This window comes from Geotrypetes seraphini, chromosome 4 (assembly GCF_902459505.1).
Source record: "Geotrypetes seraphini chromosome 4, aGeoSer1.1, whole genome shotgun sequence".
In the NCBI taxonomy this organism is placed as follows: Eukaryota; Metazoa; Chordata; class Amphibia; order Gymnophiona; family Dermophiidae; genus Geotrypetes; species Geotrypetes seraphini.
The window spans coordinates 67,227,635-67,252,135 of record NC_047087.1 but is presented as its reverse complement, the minus strand read 5'-3'; the positions used below and the strand labels follow the sequence as shown (position 1 = coordinate 67,252,135).

Below are 24,501 nucleotides of genomic sequence, written 5' to 3'. Positions count from 1 at the left end.
GGTGAAGTGACTTGCCCAGGGCTACAAGGAGCTCCAGTGGAAACTGAATCCAGTTCCCCAGGTTCTCAGCCCGCTACAATAACCATTAAGCTACTCCTCCCTCTAATTAAGCAGTTAATTTTATTTATTTATTTTAAAAATTTCTATACCGTTTAACACTAAATGGTTTACATAATTTATATACATAATTTTTTTTTTTTTAACCCATAAGACAAACACACAAACAATCTGCAGAGATCATATCTGCAAACTAACACCAAAGCTTATATAAAGAGATTGTGAATAATTCATCAATTATACCAGAGAAACAAGTTATTGGCTAGAAAAAGGCATCCACAAATAATTGCTTCTTGAGTAGTTTTCTAAACAAGCCCTTTTCACAGCAATTTTATATTTGGTCCACAAGAGAGTTTCATATTTTAACTCCTGCACAGCAGAAAGTCATCTTACCAGTCTCCACAAGCTTTGGGTTCACATTCTTTTTCAATAAAGCTAAATTCTCAGAACATAATGATCTGTTTGGTGAATAACTAAACATGTTATTTTTTAAACAATTCTGGTATGATTCCATACAAGAACTGATGGCAAATCATTACTGCTTTATATTGTATTCTGAAAACAACTGGTAACCAGTGCAATTGTTGGAGGTAAGGCGAAATATGATCATATTTCGACAATCCCATAATAAATCTTGCTGCTGCATTTTGTACAACCTGCAATGCCCTGCACCTTGCTTTTGTTATTCCAAGGATTAGAGCATTGCAGTAATCAAGTCTTGATAAAATCAAAGCTGGACTACTGTATGAAAATCATTTGATGATAGCATGGGTTTTAATCGGTGTAACAGATGCATATTTGTGCAAAACATGCTTGTATGGTCTTGGTTACTTGCAACTTCATTGTAAGGCCAGAATCAAGCCTTACATCTAAAATAGTTATAGATTCATTTACTGGAAGAACATCATCAATTACTTTCACTTCCTTGGGCAAATGATAATTAGGCTTTTCTACAAACATTATTTCTGTTTTATCCACGTTTAGTTTCAAACCTTGTTCTCCCATCCACTCCTCAATTTTACACATATATTTACTCAATAAATTTACAAAATTTGTATCCCACCCACCTACTGGAAAGAAGAAAATGATATCATATGCATATATTCGGTATTCAACTCCTAAAGATTCAAATAATTGCCCTATAGCAGCCACATAGATATTAAATAGTAGAGCAGAATGTGCCAAGCCCTGTGGTACTCCAGTCCTAGCTGAATATTCTCCTGAGATCTTATATCCATTTCTCACTTGGAAAGAAAGTCCTATAAGGTATGTTTTAAACCAATTGAAAACAGCACCATTCATTCCAAGGTTAAACAATCTCACCAACAATTTATGGAGATCAACCGAATCGAATGCTCCAGATATATCCAATGACACAAGACAAAATGTCATATGTTGATACTAATGGTAGGGTATCAATTAAAGAAATTAATAATAATTCTATACTGTGAGCTTTCTGAAAACCAAATTAATTGCAGTCCAAGCAACTGGTCTTCTGTATAAAATTATCTAATTAAGAGAGAACAAATTTTTCTAAAACCTTTCCAATAAAAGGTACAATAGAAATTGGTCAGAAATTTTTCATAACACTCATCTCTAAGTTTTTTCGCTTCAAGACTGGTCTAACAGTAGATTGTTTACAAACCACTGGAAAAATTCCATCTTCCAGTGATTTGTTTACAATTTTAGAAATTACCGAGGTCACCTGATTAACCATTTGTCTAATAACTGTTGAAGAGCAAGGATCTTGTATTGCACGGGTTGGTATACAGTCACAAATAACTTTATGAACCTCCATCTCATCCACTCTATCAAACTGCAACCATTTCACAGTTTCTACATGCTTAAATCAGATTCAACAAAGGATCCTGAACTCCTCCCATTCTTTCCACTAGAAACTGAGCATACTTTTCCACATCTAAATCATAATAATCAAATGCACCATCATATCCATAACTAACTGTATTAAACAATTCTTTGAGACTATTCAAAGCCTGAGTAATCCATTCCCTATAATATTGGTTCCATTAATTCTCACACAAACTATTATATTCCTTAAGGCGTATTTTGAAACCATCATAGTCCTCAATATCTTTCATCCTGCGCCATAGATGCTCTGCCTTTCTAACTTCATTCTAACCTGTACTATCACCTCAGATCTTAAGTGCAAGATTTACATTGTCTCTTCAACTCAACTGTTTTCACAGGTGCAACAACATTCAACGCATTTGTCAAGCCTTTGTGCCATTTAGACACCATCACATCTACTGAATCATTCTCATCAATCTTTACACACGCCAACCATTCCTTTTCTAAGTCTTTTATATCAAAGTAAGGTCTTATCTGACACACCTCTTTCTTCTCCTGACTCTTATTTATTGACCCAAACACAAAAGATAACATCTTGTGTTCAGACCAATCCACCTGTTCAACCTGCAGAGTATTTTCAAGCAACCTCATGCAGTTATGGGACATAAAGATTAAGTCCAATACATGACCTGCTTGATGTGTGCTTTCTTTTGCCACCTGTTCTAAATTTAAAGTGGAAAGTGTCACAAAAACAACATGATCTGGATCAGTCTCTCCAAGTTCCTGAGGATTTAGAGGAATATTAAAGTCGTCTAAAATACAAAGTTTATTAAAATCAATATTTAAACCCATTATATAATCTAAGAATGGGAGCCAATGATTAATGTTGGAATTAGCATGCACTGTTAACATACGGCTGTGCTGTTAATGCAAAGGCCTGACATATAGCAGGCACTAATGTGGAACTGTGTAGAGCAGTGGTTCCCAACCCTGTCCTGGAGGACCACCAGGCCAGTCGGGTTTTCAGGATAGTCCTAATGAATATGCATGAGAGAGATCTGCATATAATGTAGGTGCCAGGCATGCAAATCTGCTTCATGCATATTCATTAGGGCTATCCTGAAAACCCGACTGGCCTGGTGGTCCTCCAGGACAGGGTTGGGTACCACTGGTGTAGAGAATAAATGGGGATTGCACTTTACACTTAACATGAGGTACAATACTGCACATTAGCTGCTGATGAAGCAGATAACATGGAGAAGTTAATGCCACTTCAGTAGATGGCATGAAATGCATCTAGTTATTTGTGGTGCAGCTAGTGTGTGGTACCTGTACTGACTCTTTGTTAACTGCATGCCCCACCTAGTGGCAGAAGTTGAAATTCGGGCCCCCTCCCAAGCAACAATTTTTGAAAGGACTCCTAGAATAATGGGAGTCCAGATCAAAAGACTTTGAAGAAGATACAAATCGGCCCCCTTCTTTGGGTCACCCCTGCTATGTAGCAGCTGCCTGGGCAGAATTCATGCCACTGCCCCCAACATTGAACACAGTTATCTTATGATAATCCATGTAACAAATTCAAAATTTTAACACAGCTTAGTAAAAAGGGCCTTGGTGTTTTCAATCTCCTATTTGTATGAGTACATCTATATTTTTTTAGAGAAATGTAGGCAGAACTGTTGAAAAAGGATGACTAAAATGTACAGCCACTTGGGGGGGGGGGGTGGAATCATCAAGAGGTGCTGATATAGCATATAGGAATATAATGAGTATCTTTGAATTAGGCACCCTTTGATGAATTCACTGCTTAGGGCTCCTTTTACAAAGCACGTTAGGGTCTTAACGTGCAGATTAGCGCGCGCTAAAATGCCGCACGCGCTAGCCGCTACCACCTCCTCTTCAGCAGGCGTTAGTTTTTCAGCTAGCACGCACTAATCCGGTGCGTGCGCTAAAAACGCTAATGCACCTTCGTAAAAGGAGCCCTTAGTGTACAAGGCTGGGATAGTGGCTACAGTCATTGCTTTCATTACAGCAGCAATGGAAGTATGTTCCTACGTGATCACATCATCAAAGAGGGTCCCAGCAATGTCCTAGATCAGTGTCTCTCAAACCTTTATACTCTGGCACACTAAATGGAGCAAATGTTTTTCGCAGCACATTATTTGCAAAACCAACAAAAAATTAAATTTGAGAGTTATTTATTTAACTCTATGGGTAATTGAAACAACAGTGAAACTAAAGGAGATAGAATAGAAATTGCTAATCGATGCAATGCATGCACTTGTTTTTCAATGCAAATTAACTCAAAATGCAGCTCAATAGTCTGATATGCAAACACGCATTTCATCATCCACCATCTGCAGTCGTTCTCTTTTTTTCGGTTTAATTTCTGTCAGAGCTGAAAATCCAAGTTCACAAAGATAAGAAGATCCAAACGGTAACAAAGCCTCGATTGCTTTGCTGTTCAAATTAGGATAATTACTGCATAAAAAATAAAAATTAAATTACTTGCCATTAGTTTTCAAGGACCAATCACATCACAGAATGATGCTTCTCTGGGCGGCTGTATCATTATGCACGCAGACGCTTATGACATTGACAGACTCTTGCATACACGACATACATGTCATCAATTCTAGTGCAAACTTATGAAGGGAATTTTTAAAAATAAAGTAAAATTCTGGAATTTCTCATGGCACACCCAGAATCTCTTCAGAGCACACACCACTGTGCCATGGCACAGAGTTTGAGAGACACTGTTCTAGATATTTGGATTTTAGATTTTATTTTGGCCTTTCTGAATTCAAGCTCAAGCTGTTACCATTCAGGCTCCAGAGTTATTTCTATGCCAAGTTTTCTACTTGAGGGAATGGAGAGCTCATTGACTTGCTGAAGGTCACATGGACCATTAATGGGCCACGAAGGGTTTGAACGTTGGCTTCCCTTTTCTCGGCTCACTGCTCTATACATTAGGCTATGGGGATAACAGACAATCATTCTGAATTATCCCCTGATAGTCATTAAAACCCAGGAATAAGATCAAAAACGCCTGCCAGTCTTACCTGGTATCTACATAATCTGCTTCTGCGCCTCCCCACCAGACATCTGAATCGTCATCTTCTGCATCAGCTGAATCAGGATTGTCACCTTCGTCTGCTACTGGACAGCAGACAAATTCCACACCACGGAACCTGTCGATTCCACATGGAAGGAGCATGCCATAATCATGAAGATTCGTGCTCTTCTCACTGCAGGACTAGACAGAAAGATGACAGCTGAAAGATTTACCTTAATGGGGACTGTTTTTTTAAACCCTTGCATTGCCTGTAGCACCATGATCTACAAGTGAACATTCAGAGGGAACACTATGGAAAATTTTTCCTTTAACATTCACGTTCCAGTCAGAGCTATAGGTACCAAGAGACTTTGCGCCTGCTCTGCAGAAGATGTTAACGGTTGGGCTACAAAACACACTCTGAAAATTAAATCACCTAAACTGACTGTTCTTCTCTCTTCATTCCTCCCGAATGCTTCCTGAGTACACTTAGGGCTCCTTTTACGAAGGTGCGCTAGTGTTTTTAGCGCACTAGCCAAAAAGCTACTGCCTGTTCAAGAGGAGGCAGTAGCGGCTAGCGTGCGTGTCATTTTAGCGGTCACTCTTTCGTGCGTTAAGGCCCTAACACACCTTCGTAAAAGGAGCCCTTAGGGAGCAATTGTATAAGATGGCACTTCATTTTAGGCACCCCTATGCTGATTTTGTAACCGGGTGCCTGAAAAGATAGGCGCCTAAAGTTCGGCACCTGTTTCATGGCAATCACACTTATGCGTCCATTATAGAACCGTGCCTAACTAAAACTTAGGCACCCACAATGTAGGCCAGGGTTTTAAAAGCCTACATTATAGGCGTCTAAGTACTTTAGAGAATCATGCCTAATGGCGCCTAAGTCTTTCTTCACCCCTAAACACACCTACTTGGGAGTTAGGCGCTATAAGATAGGCGCATACCTTATGTACAGTAGAATCGCGCCTAAGCAGAAGGTGTCTAATTGAGACGCCTATTTGACACCTATCTTTAGACGCCTTTTATAGAATTTCCCTCCAGAAGTCTATTCTATAATGACATATGGGTGCTCAGATTCCTGTAGACTATACTTGTGTACCCTACACTGGCATGCCTAACAGTTATGAGCTTTCAATTATACCACTCATAGACCTAGAACAGTGGTCTCAAACTCAAACCCTTTGCAGGGCCACATTTGGGATTTGTAGGTACTTGGAGGGCCTCAGAAAAAAATAGTTAATGTCTTCTTGAAGAAATGACAATTTTGCATGAGGTAAAACTCTTTATAGTTTATAAGTCTTTCCTTTTGGCTAAGTCTTAATAATAATATTGTCATTTATAGCTAAAGAGACATATGATCAAGAAACTGTTTTATTTTACTTTTGTGATTATGATAAACATACCGAGGGCTCAAAATAGTACCTGGCAGGCCGTATGTGGTCCCCAGGCTGTGAGTTTGAGACCACTGACCTAGAGTAACTGTGAACTCCTAAATACAGCAAGGGTAGACATAACTGACAGCCAGTGTTGTGCGATACTGCTGGTAATTAATGACTGTAATTAATTACTTTCTTGCAGTAATCAATAAAATAGTTAACTACTTATTCACTATACCTGGTTGGCATGAGTTGGTCAAACCTCCTTGGAATAAGCATCAAAAGATTAAGGGCTCTTTTTATGAAGCCGCGTTAGCAGTTTAATGTGCATAATAGCGCGCGCTAATTTGCCACCATGCTAGCCGCTACCGCTTCCTCTTGAGCAGGCGGTAGTTTTTCGACTAGCGCAGGGGTTAGCGCATGCTAAAAATGTGCGTGCGATAAAGCCGCTAATGCGGCTTCGTAAAAGGAGCCCTAAGTTAGGCGACATTCACATTAGAGTTGTGTATAAGATGGATATTTATTTTACGTCTTAACGTACCATAACGCTTTTACTATAAGTATTTGTGAATGTGGTACTGGTTAGAGAATGACACGGGGAGCGATCCCCGCAGCGAACCGCTGCGTGGCTGCGGTTTGGCTGCGGGTTATGGTGACCTCATTAGCAAATCGCCGCAGACGCGGGGACAAATCCTTTCACCGCCCGCAAAAACGGTGAATAGATTTGTCCCCGCAGGCCAATGTCCCCCCTTCTAGGAACCGCTATTTACCTGTGTTTCACCTGCACGTTGCCGCATTGACTCCGCCCCCCAATATACTGGCTCCTCATTTGTCAGATCAATCCTTCCTGCCAATAGAACCCGCCCCCCCCCCCGACGATCGCCGGCAGGAAGGTGCTCAGCCCTTCATGCCGACAGAACCAGCCCTCCCCAACGATCGCGGCAGGAGGGTACCCATCCCCTCCTGCCTACCCCAACCCCCCCCCAACGGCCCTCCCGACGATCGCAGCAGGAGGATATCCAACCCCTCCTGCCAGCTCCCCAACAGCCCCCCTATGATCACTGGTAGGAGGGTGCCCAACCCCTCCTGCCGGCCCCCCCAACGGCCCCCTATATCGCCAATAGGAGGGTGCCCAACCCCTCCTGCCGGACCCTCCCCCAACAAACCCCGCCATCCCGAAACACCACCCTTAGTCTTACTTTCCAAGTTGGACCGGACAGCTCCTCGTTCGTCTGGCCAGCAGGCCTGCCTCCGTCCAAATGAGGCGGGCCCGCCCCTCCCCTCCCCTGCCTAACCCACAGGATCCTAGGGCCTGATTGGCCCAAGCACCTAAGGCCCCTCCTATAGCGGGAGTGGCTTTAGGTGCCTAGACCAATCAGGCCCTAGGATCCTGTGGGTTGGGCAGGGTAGGGGCGGGCCCGCCTCATTTGGACGGAGGCAAGCCTGCTGGCCATACGTGTGAGGAGCCGTCCGGTCCAACTTGGAAAGTAAGACTAAGGGGGTTCCGGGGTGGGAGGGTTCATTGGGGGAGGGTCCAGCAGGAGGGGTTGGGTACCCTCCTGCCGGCGATCTTAGGGGAGGCCATTGGGAGGACCGGCAGGAGGGGTTGGGTACCCTTCTGCTGCGATTGTCGGGAGGGCCGTTGGGGGGGGTCTACAGGAGGGGTTGGGTGCCCTCCTGCCGTGATCGCTGGGGGGAGGGGAGACTTGCAGCCGTAGCCGCGGTCACTATGCTAATCACGATTAGCATAGTGACCGCGATTAGGTACACGATTTGGTACACGATTAGGTACACGATTTGCCGCGATTAGGTACAGCGGCCGCGTCTACTTACCATGTAGGCTAACATTGTAAGCATTAAAAGTACATGTCGTGTTTGTTTTTGTATAGTTATTAACAAATATTTAACTAAGTTTTAAAGTTTTAAAGAATGTTTCCTTTATCCGTAAATAAAGAAAAGTATTTAAAATCGTACCCGTTTGAGGCTTTTATATATGCAGCGGTGACGGTGACGGGACGGTGAATGGGGTTGCAGTGGCGGTGACGGGGCGGTGAATGGGGTGGCAGTGGCGGTGACGGGGCGGTGAAGGGAATGGCGGTGACGGGGCGGTGCAGAGGATGGTGAGACGGGGACGGGGACCAATTTTTTCACCGTGTCATTCTCTAGTACTGGTAAAGGGAAATCAGTAACCAATTATGGTACTTTCATAAATGAGTAATTTAATTACTGTAATTAATTACTTCAGACTGAGAAGTAATTTGTAACTATAATTAATTACTTTTGAAGAGTAACTAGCGCAACCCTGCTTGCAATATTCTATGAGTGTATGCATAAGTGATGGAATGGCTAGGGTTACCATATGGCTCCAGAAAAAAAGAGGATGGATTGAAACATCCGGGTTTTACTTCCACTGAAAGCAATGAGGACAAATTGAGACATCTGAGTTTTACTTCCATTGAAAGCAATGGAAGTAAAACCTGGGTGCCTCAATCTGTCCTCCTTTTTCAGGAGCCACAGGAATGGCCAATGTCCCTCCCATGCTGCAACCATATAAATGCCCCCTTGAATTTATGTGCTTTGCCACTTACACATGCCCTTACAGAATAGCGCTTCTCTGCTTTGCTGCCACTTGCGAAACTGCTAGCATTCAGTACATTTAAATACAGGGTCCCATTTATAGGATGGCTCTTACAGAGCTCCAATAGGAAACCTGGTATGCTACATAATTTTCCATCCACCCATAGTGACCTGACCACTAAAAATCATGCATAGAAATATGTGGGGGGTTTGTCATTCCTCAGAATATAAAGGTACTTTGTGCACCTGCCCAGATTTCTCAATGCCCCTTTTTCTTAGCATCCTGGAATTGAAGTTAAAAATACTGCAGACAGAAGCACACCTGCTGACCCAGATTACGTAGACTGAGCACACTATGCTATTTGGTCATTCCTCTATGGATTCTTAATAAAGCAAAGAGCACGTCTCCTAGCTCTCTTCCAAATGGGAGGAATTTTCAGAGTTCATTGGTCCATTTTATTAGGCTTATGGATTAATCCCATCAACTTGTGTACAACAACAACTCCCTTATATACTAATGTTGTTGTATATTAGGATTGGTCCTTATGAACTTTTGTTGGTAGAATTAATCCCATTAACTAACATGATTAACTAATATTTTATACAATTAATTTTAACTGTGATTAATCTTGGTCTGGCATCGCTATAGTTGACTGGGTTGTGGGCAGCACCTGCAATGCAAACAGGCTTCCTCTGCTGGCCCTGAGTGCCTTCCTGCAAAAATAGGAAGTTGCATCAGAGGAAGCGAGACAGAGCTGCAGGAAGGCTCTTGGGGCCAGCAGATGAAGCCTGCTTGTGTTGCAGACTTTGTCTGTGGCCCAGAGAAGTACAGCGATGCCATACCAAGATCAACTGCAATTAACATTTTCAATTATCCAACAGCTCTACTTTCTATCCATGGCTTTTGCACCAAGTTTCAAACCAAATATTCATATGTATTTTCAATTTGAAACTTTGTAGATGAAAACTATATGTGGATACTAATTTATTTTTTTTTCTGCAGACAGTTTTTGCACATTAAATAACACTTGAAGATAAAAATATAATCTACTAGTTTTTTAACACGTTACATTAATGGGTGCTAGCAGCCTTTCTTCTTTACTTTTTTCTCCCCCTGTCCAGCAACACCCCCCTTTCTCTGCTCCCACTGTCTAGCAGTAGACCTTTTCCCTTACTTTTACCTCCCCCTTCTCTATTGGTTTTACTTCCCCTTTGTCCAGCAGCACTTCTTCCCTGCTCCCCCTGTCCAATAGTAGCCATTATCCCTTCCTTTTACCTTCCCCCTGCTCAGCAGTACCAATTCCAGCGGTCTCTCCCTATCATCAGGCCCTCTCCTCTTCTTCCCATTGCCAGGGTGCCTGCAGCGGCACCTATCTCCAATGCTCACACTCTCTGCCTGTCCTCCTGCTCCAGGGTGCTCGATTTCTCCTCTCCCCCCCCCCCCCCTAAAAGGACATTAGTGTTGATTGTGCGACTGCGTGCAGCGGTCCTTCGCTTCCTGGTTCTTGTGGACAGCATTTTTTTCATGTAGGCCGGCTTCCAACTGCTGCATGCGCCGCGTGCCGCAAACAGCCGCACGCGCTGCAAATAGAATACGGCCACGAAGTCAGATACCAGGGCGGCAGGGATCACGGTGTTATAAGTGCGCATGCGCATTTAGGTTTTATTATAGAGGATGCACAGAACTTTACTTCCCCAACCAAAACATGCTCCCTTCCAAAACACATCCTCTTAATGCACACATTCTTTAGCTGCATTGATTTTTCACTTTCAGGCAGGTAAAACACTTCATTGCCCATATAATAGCTTCAGAGTGGGTTACAAGAGTATCTAGTCTTAACTAGGGATATGTAATAAAACATAAGAAAATTATAAAATTAGCTCATAACAAGATTCTTAGTGAAAAGATGTTTTCAACCTGTGATGAGAAATTAAGTAACAGGTTTTGAAAACTGTAATCTAGAAGACTGAGGATAATTTTTAAAGCCTTTCATCAGGTCTAGAATGTGCCAGTTGCTTGGACTTCCACAGAAAGCACATTTTAGCTAAGTTAAACAATCATGCCTTGCAGAATCGTATGAAATTTCATAGAAAACATACTACTTCATCCTTCTCAACTCTCTGCAATTCAAATGCAAAATAGCAAGATATGAAAGCAGTTCAGCTAGTTTTCTTTTGAAAATGAGCTATAACGTAAATAATACTTAGGTACTTAGCAACTCCATGGTTCATTGAATCTTACCTGTAAATCTTGTTAGGGTATGGCTAAGGTTTTGAACGGGACCGTACCCATTTTTGGATCCCCTGTCCCGTTGTCCCCACACACAGCTTCAGGATGCCAAAATGTCCCGTTTTCAGAGACAGTGTCTCAAAGCTGTGTGCGGGGACAATGGAACAGGCGATCGGATCCTGTCCCTCCCTGCCACACACACAAAAAAAAGCCTCTCTCCAGACCCGATTTAAACCCCACCCCCCACTCCCCCGGGTCACCGCCGCTGCTGCTCTGCTTAGCTCTCTGCTGCTAATCACGCCCAGAAGCCTTCTTCCCGTCATCAATTCTGACATTGGAGAGGATGTTTTGGGCTAGCCAGGCTGGCCTGGAAGTCCTCTCTGACGTCAGAATTGATGTCGGGAAGAAGGCTTCTGGGCGCGATTAGCATCAGGGAGGTAAGCAAAGCAGCAACGGACCGGGGTTTTTTTTTTTCAGGTCTTCTGCTTGGCATAAAAAATTTTAACCCAAAACTGCAATCACCACCACAAATACACAGTTTGTTTGGCATCTTAAGAAAGGCAATAAGCAAGCAAGAGAAACAGCAACTACATATGTCCTTTTGAAGTACTTTGTCCGGGTTTTGAAAAGCTTCCAGCAAATCGCCATTGGGCAGGAGGGCATCCGTACATGAGCAGATGCCCTCCTACCCAACGAGAGCAGGCAGCAGGGGCAGGACTGGGGCATAAAGAGGCGGGGATGGGTGGAACTGGGTGGGTCTGGGGGGCAGGCCTAGGAGTCCGGATGTTCCGTTTGGAAAATCCGGTAATCCTAGTTTTACCTACCCAGACGCAATGAAACCCAGAAAACAGCAACAATCATGATGTCAGCCGCAGAAGCCTAAGAGACCAGATGTTTCTATTAACTTCCATCTTCTGCCATAGCAGCCACAGTGTATTGGTTTATGTAGTTGGAAGCTTTTTTGCTGCTCAGGTTTCAGCAACAAAAGAAAGCACTACCAGAGCTTACAACCCCCACTGAGCTCTGGGCCTTGTCAAGTAGAAGTCCCCCCAGAAACAGATGCCATGGCTCAGTGGTTCCCAAATCTGTTCTTCTGACCTGTCAGCCAGTTGGACATTCACAATATCCACAATAAATATGTATGAGATCAGTTTATATACATTTGAAGAGCCAGTATAATCAAATTTATGTTTCCAAACTACTGCTCTACTTTTAAGGGGCTACAGGTAGAATTATTTTAATCAACATAATTTTCCGCCTCAGTCTGTAAATAGACATTTTGCTCACAATTGCTATATTGCTACAAACCACATTTAAGACAAATGAAAAATAGATCATGCATCTAGTGGTATAATAAACAAGGACTGAGGTATTTCACTATTACATTAGTAATCATAGGACAGGATGTGCCACCAGTAGAATAAACACAAGAAAAAAGGCATGCCACTTCTAGAACAGCAATCAAAGAATAGAGTGTGCCACTAGTGGTACCATAAATAAGGGTTCATAGTCATTTGCACACGAGACTTCAGCGCGCCGACAATTCAGCGCAAGACACCAGCGTGCCACCTAATAAGTGACTTTTAAAGAGCTCCGACGAGGGGTGTGATTGGGGAACCCCCCCAGTTTACTTCATACTCTTCGCGCTGCCATAGGGTGGGGGTTGGAACCCTCCATTACAGAGTACCGTATTTTCACGCAAATAACGCGCACCCGTATAAAATGCGCACACGGGTATAGCGCGCAGAAATCACGATGATATGTACAAAAACTTTGGTATACCGCACTCACGGGTATACCGCGCATGCTGCCCGACGCTCCTTTCGCCCGCCCTGACTTTCCGTGCGTTGTCCCGACTCTCCGTTCACCCCCCCTGACTTCCGTGCACTGTCCCCCCTTGAAGGTCTGTCCCCATCCTGAAAGCCTGATGCCCCCCCCGACGTCCGATACATCCCTCCCCCCGAAGGACCGCCGACTCCCCAACAATATCGGGCCAGGAGGGAGCCCAAATCCTCCTGGCCACGGCGACCCCCTAACCCCACCCCGCACTACATTACGGGCAGGAGGGATCCCAGGCCCTCCTGCCCTCGACGCAAACCCCCCTCCCCCCAACGACCGCCCCCCCCAAGAACCTCCGACCGCCCCCCCAGCCGACCCGCGACCCCCCTGGCGACCCCCACGACCCCCCCACCCCCTTCCCCGTACCTTTGGTAGTTGGCCGGACAGACGGGAGCCAAACCCGCCTGTCCGGCAGGCAGCCAACGAAGGAATGAGGCCGGATTGGCCCATCCATCCTAAAGCTCCGCCTACTGGTGGGGCCTAAGGCACGTGGGCCAATCAGAATAGGCCCTGGAGCCTTAGGTCCCACCTGGGGGCGCGGCCTGAGGCACATGGTCGGGTTGGGCCCATGTGCCTCAGGCCGCGCCCCCAGGTGGGACCTAAGGTTCCAGGGCCTATTCTGATTGGCCCACGTGCCTTAGGCCCCACCAGTAGGCGGAGCTTTAGGATGGATGGGCCAATCCGGCCTCATTCCTTCGTTGGCTGCCTGCCGGACAGGCGGGTTTGGCTCCCGTCTGTCCGGCCAACTACCAAAGGTACGGGGAAGGGGGGTGGGGGGTCGTAGGGGGTCACCAGGGGGATCGCGGGTCGGCTGGGGGGCGGTCGGAGGTTCTTGGGGGGGGCGGTCGTTGGGGGGGGAGGGGGGTTTGCGTCGAGGGCAGGAGGGCCTGGGATCCCTCCTGCCCGTAATGTAGTGCGGGGTGGGGTTAGGGGGTCGCCGTGGCCAGGAGGGTTTGGGCTCCCTTCTGGCCCGATATTGTCGGGAAGTCGGCGGTCCTTCGGGGTGGGGGTGCGAGTGGTCCTGCCGGGGGGGGGGGATGTATCGGACGTCGGGGAGTTGGCCGGGCAAGAGGGCTTGGGCTCCCTCTTGCTCCGATCGTGGATGCGGGTGCGGGTGGGAGCGCGTGCGAGCGGTCGTTCGGGGTGGGGGTGCGAGCGGTCCTGCTGGGGGGGTGAATCGGGCGTCGGGCGGGGTGGGAACTATGTTTTAAAACTTTTGTATACCGCGCTCACGCATATAACGCGCGAGGGGTATGCGCGGTAGGTAAAACGCGTATAACGCGCGCATTATATGCCTGAAAATACGGTAAACTTAACTTTTTTCCCGATTTTTTAGGAAAAAGTTAAGTTTTCTCTATAATGTGGGGGGTTGCATTCCCCCCCAAAGGCAGCACGAACAGTCTGAAGTAAAGTGGTGGGGGGGTTCCCCCCACCCCCCCCGTCATAGCTCTTTAAAAGTCAGTTTTTAGGCGGCGCGCTGGTGCCTTGTGCCAAATTATCGGCGCCACAATGTCAGCATGCTGAAGTCTCGCGCGCTTTTGTCCCATCACCTAAATAAGGTGCCACTTTTGGAACAGTAACAACAAACAAATAATAGGGGTACTAGTAGTGAAGAGTTATCATATTGCTTCATTGAAAGCAACATAAGCAAAACCCAGATGTCTCATTCCGTCCTCCTTTTTCTGGAGCCGTATGGTTACCCTACACTAGTGTAATAACCAATAGCTCAGCATGCTGTTAGTGGTACAGTACCTCTTTAGCAACTGTATGCCAGTGAAGGTGCGTTTCACAGATATCCATCCTTTCTTGGTGCAGGAATTTGCATTTATCGGGCACCAGTAGTGCATCACTCACAAACTCTCCAACTGAAAAAGAGAATGGAAAGTGTTATTTATGCCACAGAACTAAACAAAGATCCGGCGAACCAGAGCACTGACAAACATGCCATGTCTTGACAACCAAGTTAGAGAACAAAGCATTCTGGGAAAAACTGAGGCAGTTTTTAGATCAGTGGTTCCCAACCCTGTCCTGGAGGACCACCAGGCCAATCAGGTTTTCAGGCTAGCCCTAATGAATATGTATGAGAGAGATTTGCATATAATGGAAGTAAGAGGCATGCAAATCTGCTCCATGCATATTCATTAGGGCTATCCTGAAAACCCGATTGGCCTGGTGGTCTTCCAGGACAGGGTTGGGAACCACTGTTTTAGATAACCCACAGTGTTACTAAGGGCTCCTTTTACAAAGCGGTGCCTACCGATCAATGTGCGCTGAATATGAGGAAGCCCAGGGGAATCGAATGAGCTTCTTTGCATTCAGTGCAACTAATAGGTAGCACCAATTTGTAAAAGGAGCCAGGTCAAGTTTAGTTTCAAGGAAAAATTGTGTGTTAGGGTACAAAGATTTTGTACCTGCTCTGTTTGTGGGTTAAAATAAGCTGAAAAACATCAAATGCAAATTTGGACATCAATTTCATGTGCACTGTTGCTCTATCCCAGTCTCAGGAATGCCCTCCCTAAACTGAATTATGTGTACTGTGAAAGGGCTAGATTCACAAAGCAAACCAATCGTGCACCGATCGGTTTGCGACCCCCTTTACTATCAAATTTCCATCCTGCCTGATTCACTTACCTCTCCTGCGATCCGCTTCGAATCCGTGCATGCAAATGATCACCTGAAGAAGCGACTGCTGGGGACCAGCCGAAAACGTCTTTCTGACTGGAAGCCCTGCTCTCTGCCCTGCAATCTCTCCTGCCTGCTCGCCCCGAATGCTGCCCTGCTCAGCCTTGCTTCTTATCTCCTGCTGCTCGTCTTTCCGATGCTCTTCTCCTGCCTGCCCAAACTGCTGCCTGCCCCGAACTGCCATGATTTCCTGCCTGCCTGGACTCTCCCACTCTTCCCCACAGTGCAAACCCGTGGTTTTAACCCGCAGGCTCTAAGCGTTTAAAACCACGGGCTCCATTTATCTTTTTATTATTAGTGAGGCAGCTGGCAAGAGCGGGACCAGCTTTCTGGGAGCCATGCAGGTTGGGGTTAGTGGCGGTGGCAGCGTTTGGTTCATTCTCCCTGAAGTCCTGCCACAAGAACAAAAAAGTAAAAAAAAAAAAAAAAAAGATCGCTGCTCCTATGGTCTGCGCATGTGTGATCCATGCAGGCAGATGGGGGTGTTCCTCCAATTGCCCCCATCTGCATATTTTTGGTTTATGAATTGACTGGACCTGCCAGGATCGGGCTGATCTGGCAGATTAGTGAATCCTGGCCAAAGCACCATGTACCTCCAAACAAGGAAAGTTTAGACAGGTCATGTTACCCTTTGTAAATGACTATTTACCAGGATAAAAGGCTTTGGATATTTCCTCTCTCATACTGCGTCATTAAACAAAGTACAAGTTATTTCTGGGTCACTGATGATGATTCACTGGGAGTACTGTGAGAGCTTTACAAGATCTTAGGTAGAAGAGCAGAAAACTTCAATTCATTTCATGGTCTCAAACCCGCATCCCGGGGGCCACATGCAGCCCGCCCTCGGTATGTTTATCATAATCACAAAAGTAAAATAAAACAGTTTCTTGATCATGTGTCTCTTTAGCTATAAATTACAATATTAAGACTTGGCCAAAAGGAAAGATTTATAAACTATAAAGAGTTTTACCTCATGCAAAATTGTCATTTCTTTAATAAGACATTAACTATTTTTTTCTGAGGCCCTCCAAGTACCTACAAATCCCAAATGTGGCCCTGCAATGGGTTTGAGTTTGAGACTACTGATTTAGAGTCTGCCTATAACTAAGTGGCGTACAGAGCAACACACAAGGAGAGGTACTTTTGATATGAAAATCTTGTGAATTTATGTTTTAAAATTATAAATAAATAAATAAGAAAAGTACTGTAATGACTAAAACAAGTCTAGATAAAAATGCACTTCTTTTCTGCCCTGGACTCTTTTTTTTTTTTCCATTATTGCAGAAAAACATCCAGATTGTAAGCCCGTCCAGGTCCTGTCCAAATCATGCCTCCTTGCTTTCTGGACGCACTCAGTCAAAAAAAAAAAAAAGTTTCAATCCTGCCTTTTTTGAAAATCGTGATTTTAGACAGTTTAGCGTGAAAATCGTCCATCTGCCGCTTTTGAGATGGTTTTCTTGTTTGAAAATGAGTGCCATAGTAACGCAGTAAACATAGACAGATAAAAGGCCTGCATGGCCATATCTGGCATTCTGCATGGGTTCCACTTCTTCTTGATTAAACGCTGGTATACTTACCCCCTCTTCTACTAAACCACGCTAGCGGTTTTAGCTCGGGGACCGGCGCTAAAACCGCTAGTGCAGTTTAGTAGAAGAGGCCCTTAATCTTTGTCTCTCCCTGGAAATTTTGGGGAACAGACAGTAGAAGTCTGTCCTGCACTAGTCCTACTTCCCAACTACCGGAATTACTGTTGAAGTCAATTCCAACCTTGATTCTGATCTGGGGTTTTTTGCAATTTACAGGACCTAGAGCATCGACGTCTGCCTGGAATTGGTCTTACTTCCCAACCTCTGAATCTGCTATCAAAGCTCACTCCAGTTATGAGGTAATTTATAGTGTTTCTCTGGCTTTATCCCATACATTCTAGAATTCCGTCACCATTTTTGACTTCACAACCTCCTGTGGGAGGATATCTCAGGCATCTACCACCCTTTCTGTGGAAAAGTATTTTCCTGATATTGCTCCCAAGTCTCCCACACTGCAGCCTTAACTTGACCTCTGGTTCTACTGCTTCTCTGCCTCTAGAAAAGATTAGTTTGCAAATTAATATATTTTAAACATTTAAACATTTTATATCATCCTCCCTATATCCCATGTATTAACTCACCTTGTTGTGAACCGCCTACAACTTTTTCGGTATGGCGGTATATAAGAATAAAATTTTTATTATTATTATCCCTCTTTTCCTCTAGGATATACCGTACATATTGAGGTCTTCAAGTTTCTTCTCACATATCTTTTAGCACAAGCCCCACAATATTTTTTCACCTTCCTCTGAGCTATCTCGCCTTTTGATGTCCGTAGCAAGATGCAGCCTGCAAAACTGAACACAATACTCCAAATGGGACCTCAACAATAACTTGTACAACGGAATTAGCACCTCCTTTCTTCTACTGAAGATGCCTCTCACTATGCAGCCTAGCATCCTTCTGGCTACAGCCTTTGTCACATTCTTTTGATGCCTTAAGATCCTCTGACGCTATCACCACAAAGTCCCTCTCGAGGTCTGTGCTTATAAGCCTCTCAACCCTTCATAAAAGTACAAATTAAGACAAATCAATAAAACAAATCTAAAACATCAAACATTACATAAAATAAAAACATATCCACTACTTTCCCATATACTCCAGCACTTTTCCTGTACACCAACTACTTCTGAGGCAGGCATCCCCCTTGTACACCTCCTGTGGGACATATGAGAAAGTGGTGTTTAAAAAACTGTATAACCTGGCTTGGCCCAGACTATGGCTGATGGCTATTCATGGAAGCACGCCTTTTTCCTCAGTGCTGATGTCAGACACTGGGGATGGGGCAAATATCATAATATGTGGGGCCTGGGGTGACTACCTGGTTCATACTCCACCTTTGGACAGTTTTGACAACAAGGGTAAGTTATGCAAGAGCCCAGGGTTTTAAAGGCCTACAATTCAGGCACCTAAGTTTTTGAAGAACTGCGCTTAGCAGAGTTTAAGTCACGCTCCATCTGTAAAAATGCCCACTTAGGCATTAGGTACTGCTAAGCGCCATGCGATAGGTGCCTATTGCACAATTAATTTTTTTTTTCCAATTAGTGAGCCTAGTAAGGGTATTTTGCCAATTCAGTAGTCCTTTTACTAAGGTGCGTTAGCCGATAGACATGCTGATACCAGTTCTATACAGAATCTGGGCACCCGGATGTCATTATAGAAAAGGCTCCCACTGTGAGTCCTTAGGCACCTATATGGAGGCACCCAGTTGTAGAATTGTCCACTATCAGGCTATTTCTAGTTGGGATGATTTTTGCTGTGAAGAAGCATGTTATCTCTGCGGACACAAATTCATGGTTTTGAGAAATTAAAAACCAAAGCATCTTGTGATAATATCTTCTAGATAGGAAAAATTGCCCTTATGAATAAGTTAATGGAATTCATTTACCAAAAAATTTAAACATTGCATGAATATACATCCTCATGCTACATAATTTAAAACTAATCCTTAATTCATGATGAATAACTTTTGGACTATAATATATCTTATACAGAAAACTATCTTTGGATACATTTTTCCTCAAAAAAGCACTTTATTTAAAACATTGATTTTTATCCACCCTGGTTTCTTCTTTTCACTCAGTGATAGGGTCTCATTTTTTTTTTAAGTTCAATAAGTTTTATCATTTACAGTCTCAATTTAATACTTTTCTTTCTTGCGAGGAAGGACTGCCACTGTATGGAAAAATGTCATATTGTCCTCTGCTGTAGTGAAGGGGTCAGTAATGAGTCTACCAGATCTAATGCTTATTCTTATCCTGACATCCTTCCATTGACTTCCATTCCAGACGTTCCACTGCACAGAGGTAGATTTTAAGGCACATATAGCAAACCGCAAGGCATGTGGCGTTTGGACTTTTATAACTCCCCATGCCCTTTTAACATCCTGATAAATGTATCCTGTTACATTTTATTATGTATGGAAACTTGTAACACATTCTGAGCTCTTCTGGGAGGATGGGATATAAATCCAACTAAATAAATAAAACTGGGGGGGGGGGAGGGAAGGGGGGTAGAAGTAAAGGCTACAGATGAGATAAAAGGGGAAAAAATCACCTTTATTCTAATACAAGGCCATTACCTCTAATGAAGACCCCCCCAGGTTACTTTAAACTTTACCCCCCAGAACCAGTGTCAAATTTAGCAGAGTAACATACGAGTATAAAGTTGCATTTACTTGAGATAGATGAGTAGTAACAAAGGAAAACTCAACTCCTCCCCAAACCATAGGCAGACTCCTAGGATAAGCCTGCAGAGGAGCAGGGTCATGACTGTGACCTGGTGAACTGATGATGCTCAGAATACCAAGTTTTCTTTGCCCATACCTGTCCAGTGGATTATGCTCCAGCTGCTCTGTACGATAACTCCTCCAGTATTTGTATTTTTTTTATGATTATATGGCATTTACATGGAAAAGTAACTTTTGTCTTTTCCTAGTTTATCTGTAGGCCAATAATTTGCAGGTATCTACCAGGGTTAGAGTTAGGGTTACCAGCCGTCTGGATTTCCCCAGACATGTTCTCCTTTTGAGGACATGTCCGGGGGTCTGGACAGCTTTGTCTGGGTTTTGAAAAGCCTCCTAAAATCGCGTCGGACAGAGAGGATGTTTGCATACTTGCGGATGTGACGTGATGATGTCACATGCACTTGTGACATCCACGCATGCGTGGACTTCCTCCCTGTCTGATCCAATTTGCAGACAAGAGCGGGCAGTGGCGGACAAGAGCAGGAAGTGGGGGGCGGGGCTAGAGTGGGACTGGGGGTAGGGATGGGCGAAACTGGGCAGGCTTGGGAGTAGATCTAGGGGTCCAGATTTTCCGATTGGAAAATCTGTCAACTCTAACAGATTCTCTTTCAAGCTTTCTGGAGTACAGGATAAAATGAGATCTTCTGCATGCAGTTATTTTGCTTCTTTTAAAGGGCTGGAGACCTCTTAAGTAGTATGGGGGCCACAAATGTTGTACAGATTAAAGAGGAAGGGGGCTTAAGCTACACACGTCTTATTTCTGACACCTGTAAGGCAGTGTAAGGTAAAAATTCAGCTGGTCACAGTCAGCAGTTTTTGGATGTCTGAATATTCAATATCAGGCCAAGTCTGGGCACCAGTACCAGCACCAGGCACCGTGGAGCAGTGAATGGGCTTGTTCCCCGCAGTAAAGTATTTGCCATGTTGCTTCCCTTCCCACCCCTCCTAGTCAGCATCCCTCCTCATGATTGCAGCACTTGTTCCTCCCACCAGCGGCCTAACCCTAACCCCACACACACACAAAACAAAACACCCGGGCATCTCTTCCCCTCGTCTAACCACCTCTCTCCTTTCCCCTCACCTTCACGGGTGCTCTTCAGAATGTTCTCTTTCTGAGGTGTCCGGACATGGTAACTGTTCTTACAAGTCCCGCGCGAATGCCCCAAAGCTTTTCCTCTGACACACTTCCTGTTTCCGACTGGGCAACTTGCGTCAGAGGAGAAGCTTTGGGGTGGTCGCACTGGACTTGTGAGAATGTCTACCACGTCCAGACACCTCAGAAAGAGAGCTTTCTGAAGAGTGCTGGCAAAGGTGAGGGGAAAGGAGCGAGGTGGCTAGACGAGGGGAAGAGGTTGAGTGGCATTGAAGGGAAGAGGAGGGAGAGGATAACAGATGAAGGGAAGTGAGGAGAGAAGAGAGAGGGGAGCAGATGCTGAAGGGAAGTGGAGAGAGAAGGAGGAGCAAACGCTGGATAGAAATGGGGAGGGGAGTGAGAGGGAAGCAGATGCTGGTTGGAAGGGGAGAAAGAGAAGGGAGCAGACGCTGAAAGTGGAGAGGGAGCAGACGCTAAAAGGAAGAGGGGAGGAGAGAAAGGAGAGCAGACGCTGGAGGGGAGAAACAGAGGGAAACAGACACTGGATGGGAGAGGATAGAGAGATGAGCAGACTATGGAAGGAAGTGGAGAGAAGACAGAGAGAGCACATACTGGATGGAAGGAGGGGGATAAAGAAAAATAGCACATTGGTGGGGGAGAGAATAAATTTAGTGATATAAAGGAAGGGGTGAGAGAAAGAGGTGGTAAGCTGTAGGTAGACTCAATGAAAGTGAAATTGAGGACTGGAAAGTAAGAAAGTAGACAAGAGGTAGAAAACAAATTGAGAAGGAAGAGCAGAAAAGAAAAGGGAGAAGAGAGAGAGATACCAGATCTGAAGGGAAGAAAAGAGGAAAGAGATGCTAAAATCCACCTGGGGGAGGGAGGGAGAGATGGAAGGGAAGAAGACAGAGATGCCAGACCATGGGGGAAGTGGAGGGAAGAAGATGGGTGCCAGACCAAAAGGGGGAGAGGGAGAGAGAGAGAAATGGAAGGGAGAGGCAGACAATTTCTGGCAGAAGCACAGAAATAGAGCAGATGCAATATGGAAGAGGCAAAGAGAAGGCAGACAGTGGATGGAAGGAAGAGAATGACAAGAAGAAGATGAAAGAAGAAATCAGACAACAAAGGTAGAAAAAAATTGTATTTTTTCTTTTCTTTTTTGCTTTAGGATAAAGTAGTATTGTAACTCTGTTCATAAACATTTATATACAAAGCCCTGCTAGCTGAAGAGCTCTTCCTCTAGGTTTGGCAGCCAGAACTCTGATTTATAAAATGACAATTGTACAGTATATTGCTTCTTTTTATCTATATATATATATATAAAATCAGATGTATCTGTGTGTCAGTTTATGTATGTATGTTCCATTCATATATTCGCATTTAATTTTTCAATATGTTCTTTATTAAGGTTTCAAATCAGTTTCATTCATTCACGGAGAGTACTAAAAATATATGCTCTGAATTGACCTCATAACTAGTCTTCTTTAATGACCCTCAGAAGTACCACCTAGGACTCAAAAGTTCTCATTGTCCCAGGCTTTAAGTACTATTTCCTCACTGGATCATATATTTGCATTTTTATATATAAGTACTTAATAAATATTCTTAACGTTGCTTATAAATTATTTTTTTAATTCATTGTGTAATTTAGTACTTAGCTTTAATGTGGTCTTCCTTTCAGGGATAGCGGTGCTGACATGTTTCATCTGAAAGTTTTTTCAAAGCCACTGATCCCTTATAGAAGCTTCATGCCACGCAGGTTAAGTGGTCTACTGGAGTGGCGTGAAGCTTCTATAAGGGATCAGTGGCTTTGAAAAAACTTTCGGGTGAAACATGTAGCACCAATAGTAATTTAGCCTGCATTATTTTCTCCATGACCAATGGGACTGGTAGAACAGAAGCTTTAGAATCTGGTTCTGTCAAGGTGGAAAATTTCCAGAGGTTGCATCCCACCTCTGGGGTCTCTCACCTGCCACCATTTTGTGACACATGAACTCCATCTGTGGCAGTTCCCACTCCCACAGAAACCAGGTACTTTCTGCACAGGGGCAGGAAGGGAGAAAACCCTTTGCTATATCTTTAATCTATTTATTAGATTCTCAAGACACAGTATTAGTTTAATGACAAGCAATACAAAGAACTGCTCTCAGCCAGGAGCAGGGCTTGGGAGTACCAGCTGGCAGCAAGCACCAGAAAAAGAGCATTTAATTTGCTGAGAAAGAAACAGACAGTAGAGCATAAAAAGAGTGAATTCCCTCTGTCAGTAAAAGTTAAAATAAGTAGCTAATATTCACAGTAATGGTAAACCCCTACATCACACATCCTACATATAGCACAAGTTAAACAAGTTTAGGGTGCCAACAGCTAAAATAATTCTGTACCAGCAGTGCAGCACACAAAACACACACTCACAGAGTTCGTATTTTCCTCACTTAAAATAATTTATGCAGAACTTGTTTCTATTTTTTCTTTTTTTTCCAGCCCTCCTATCATATTGCATTTCTTTTCTTGTTTCCTTCTCTTTTCTCTGTTCTTGATTCTTTTTTCCTTCTTCATCTTTTTTTCTTATCTTTTCTCCTAGTTAGTCATTACAATTTTTAAACTGTTAATTGCTTTTTTAATGCCTTTTGGCCTTAAAGGCAATATACCAAATATTTAATAAATAAGATCTAAATAAATAAATGAAATGGAATGAGTAGACATGAATCACATGCTTACCCTTTCCAAAAATACTAGGACTAGAGGCATGAATGAAGCTACTAAGTAGTAGATTTAAAACAAACCAGAAAAAATATTTCTTCACTCAGTACAGGCCCCTTTTAGAAAGCAACAGCAGCAATGCTGCCACGGTAAATGTACCAAAATCCATAGCAACTGAATAGGCCATGGTGTATTTACTGCAGCAGCATTGCTACAGTGGCTTTGTTAAAGACCCCCCTATGTAATTAAACTCTGGAACTCGTTGCCAGAGAATGAGGTGAAAGAAGTCAGTTTAGCAGGGTTTAAAAAAGATTTGTCTGAATTGTGTCTGAATTTAAGGAAGTCTGGGATAGGCACATGGGATCTCTTAGAGAGAGGAAGAGATAATGGTTACTGTGGATGGGCAGACTGGATGGGCCATTTGGCCTATATCTGCCATCATGTTTCTAAGTTTGGATAATTTCCTAAAAGAAAAGTCCATAAGCCATTATTAAAATGGAATTGGGAAAATCCATTGTTTTTTTTCTAAGATAAGGAACATAAAATTTGTTTTACTCTTTTTGCCATTGTTGGAAGCAGAATCCTGGGGTTGATGTCTGTCTCACTATGCACGTACACACGAATACACATATATATTGTAAGACCTCAGCAGTTTTTTCTGAACTACGTTTACCCTTCCAAACAAACTAGAAGCCATGCTAAGGGCACAGACCATAGAAGTTTCCCGGTTCTATCCTTATTCTCC

The 24,501-nt window shown here is 43.9% G+C and overlaps 1 protein-coding gene across 4 annotated transcripts in view; it reads right to left on the bottom strand.

Moving 5' to 3' along the window:
* APP (amyloid beta precursor protein) overlaps window positions 1-24,501 on the bottom strand; it is a 338,242-nt gene that overhangs the window by 163,229 nt on the left and 150,512 nt on the right. For all 4 annotated transcript variants that reach the window (XM_033941038.1, XM_033941037.1, XM_033941035.1 and 1 more), the window contains exons 4-5: window positions 14,702-14,814; window positions 4,929-5,122 (exon numbers count right to left, since the gene is read on the bottom strand). In XM_033941038.1, the coding sequence (XP_033796929.1) occupies window positions 4,929-5,122; window positions 14,702-14,814 (307 nt within the window). The remainder of the gene's footprint in view (window positions 1-4,928; window positions 5,123-14,701; window positions 14,815-24,501) is intronic.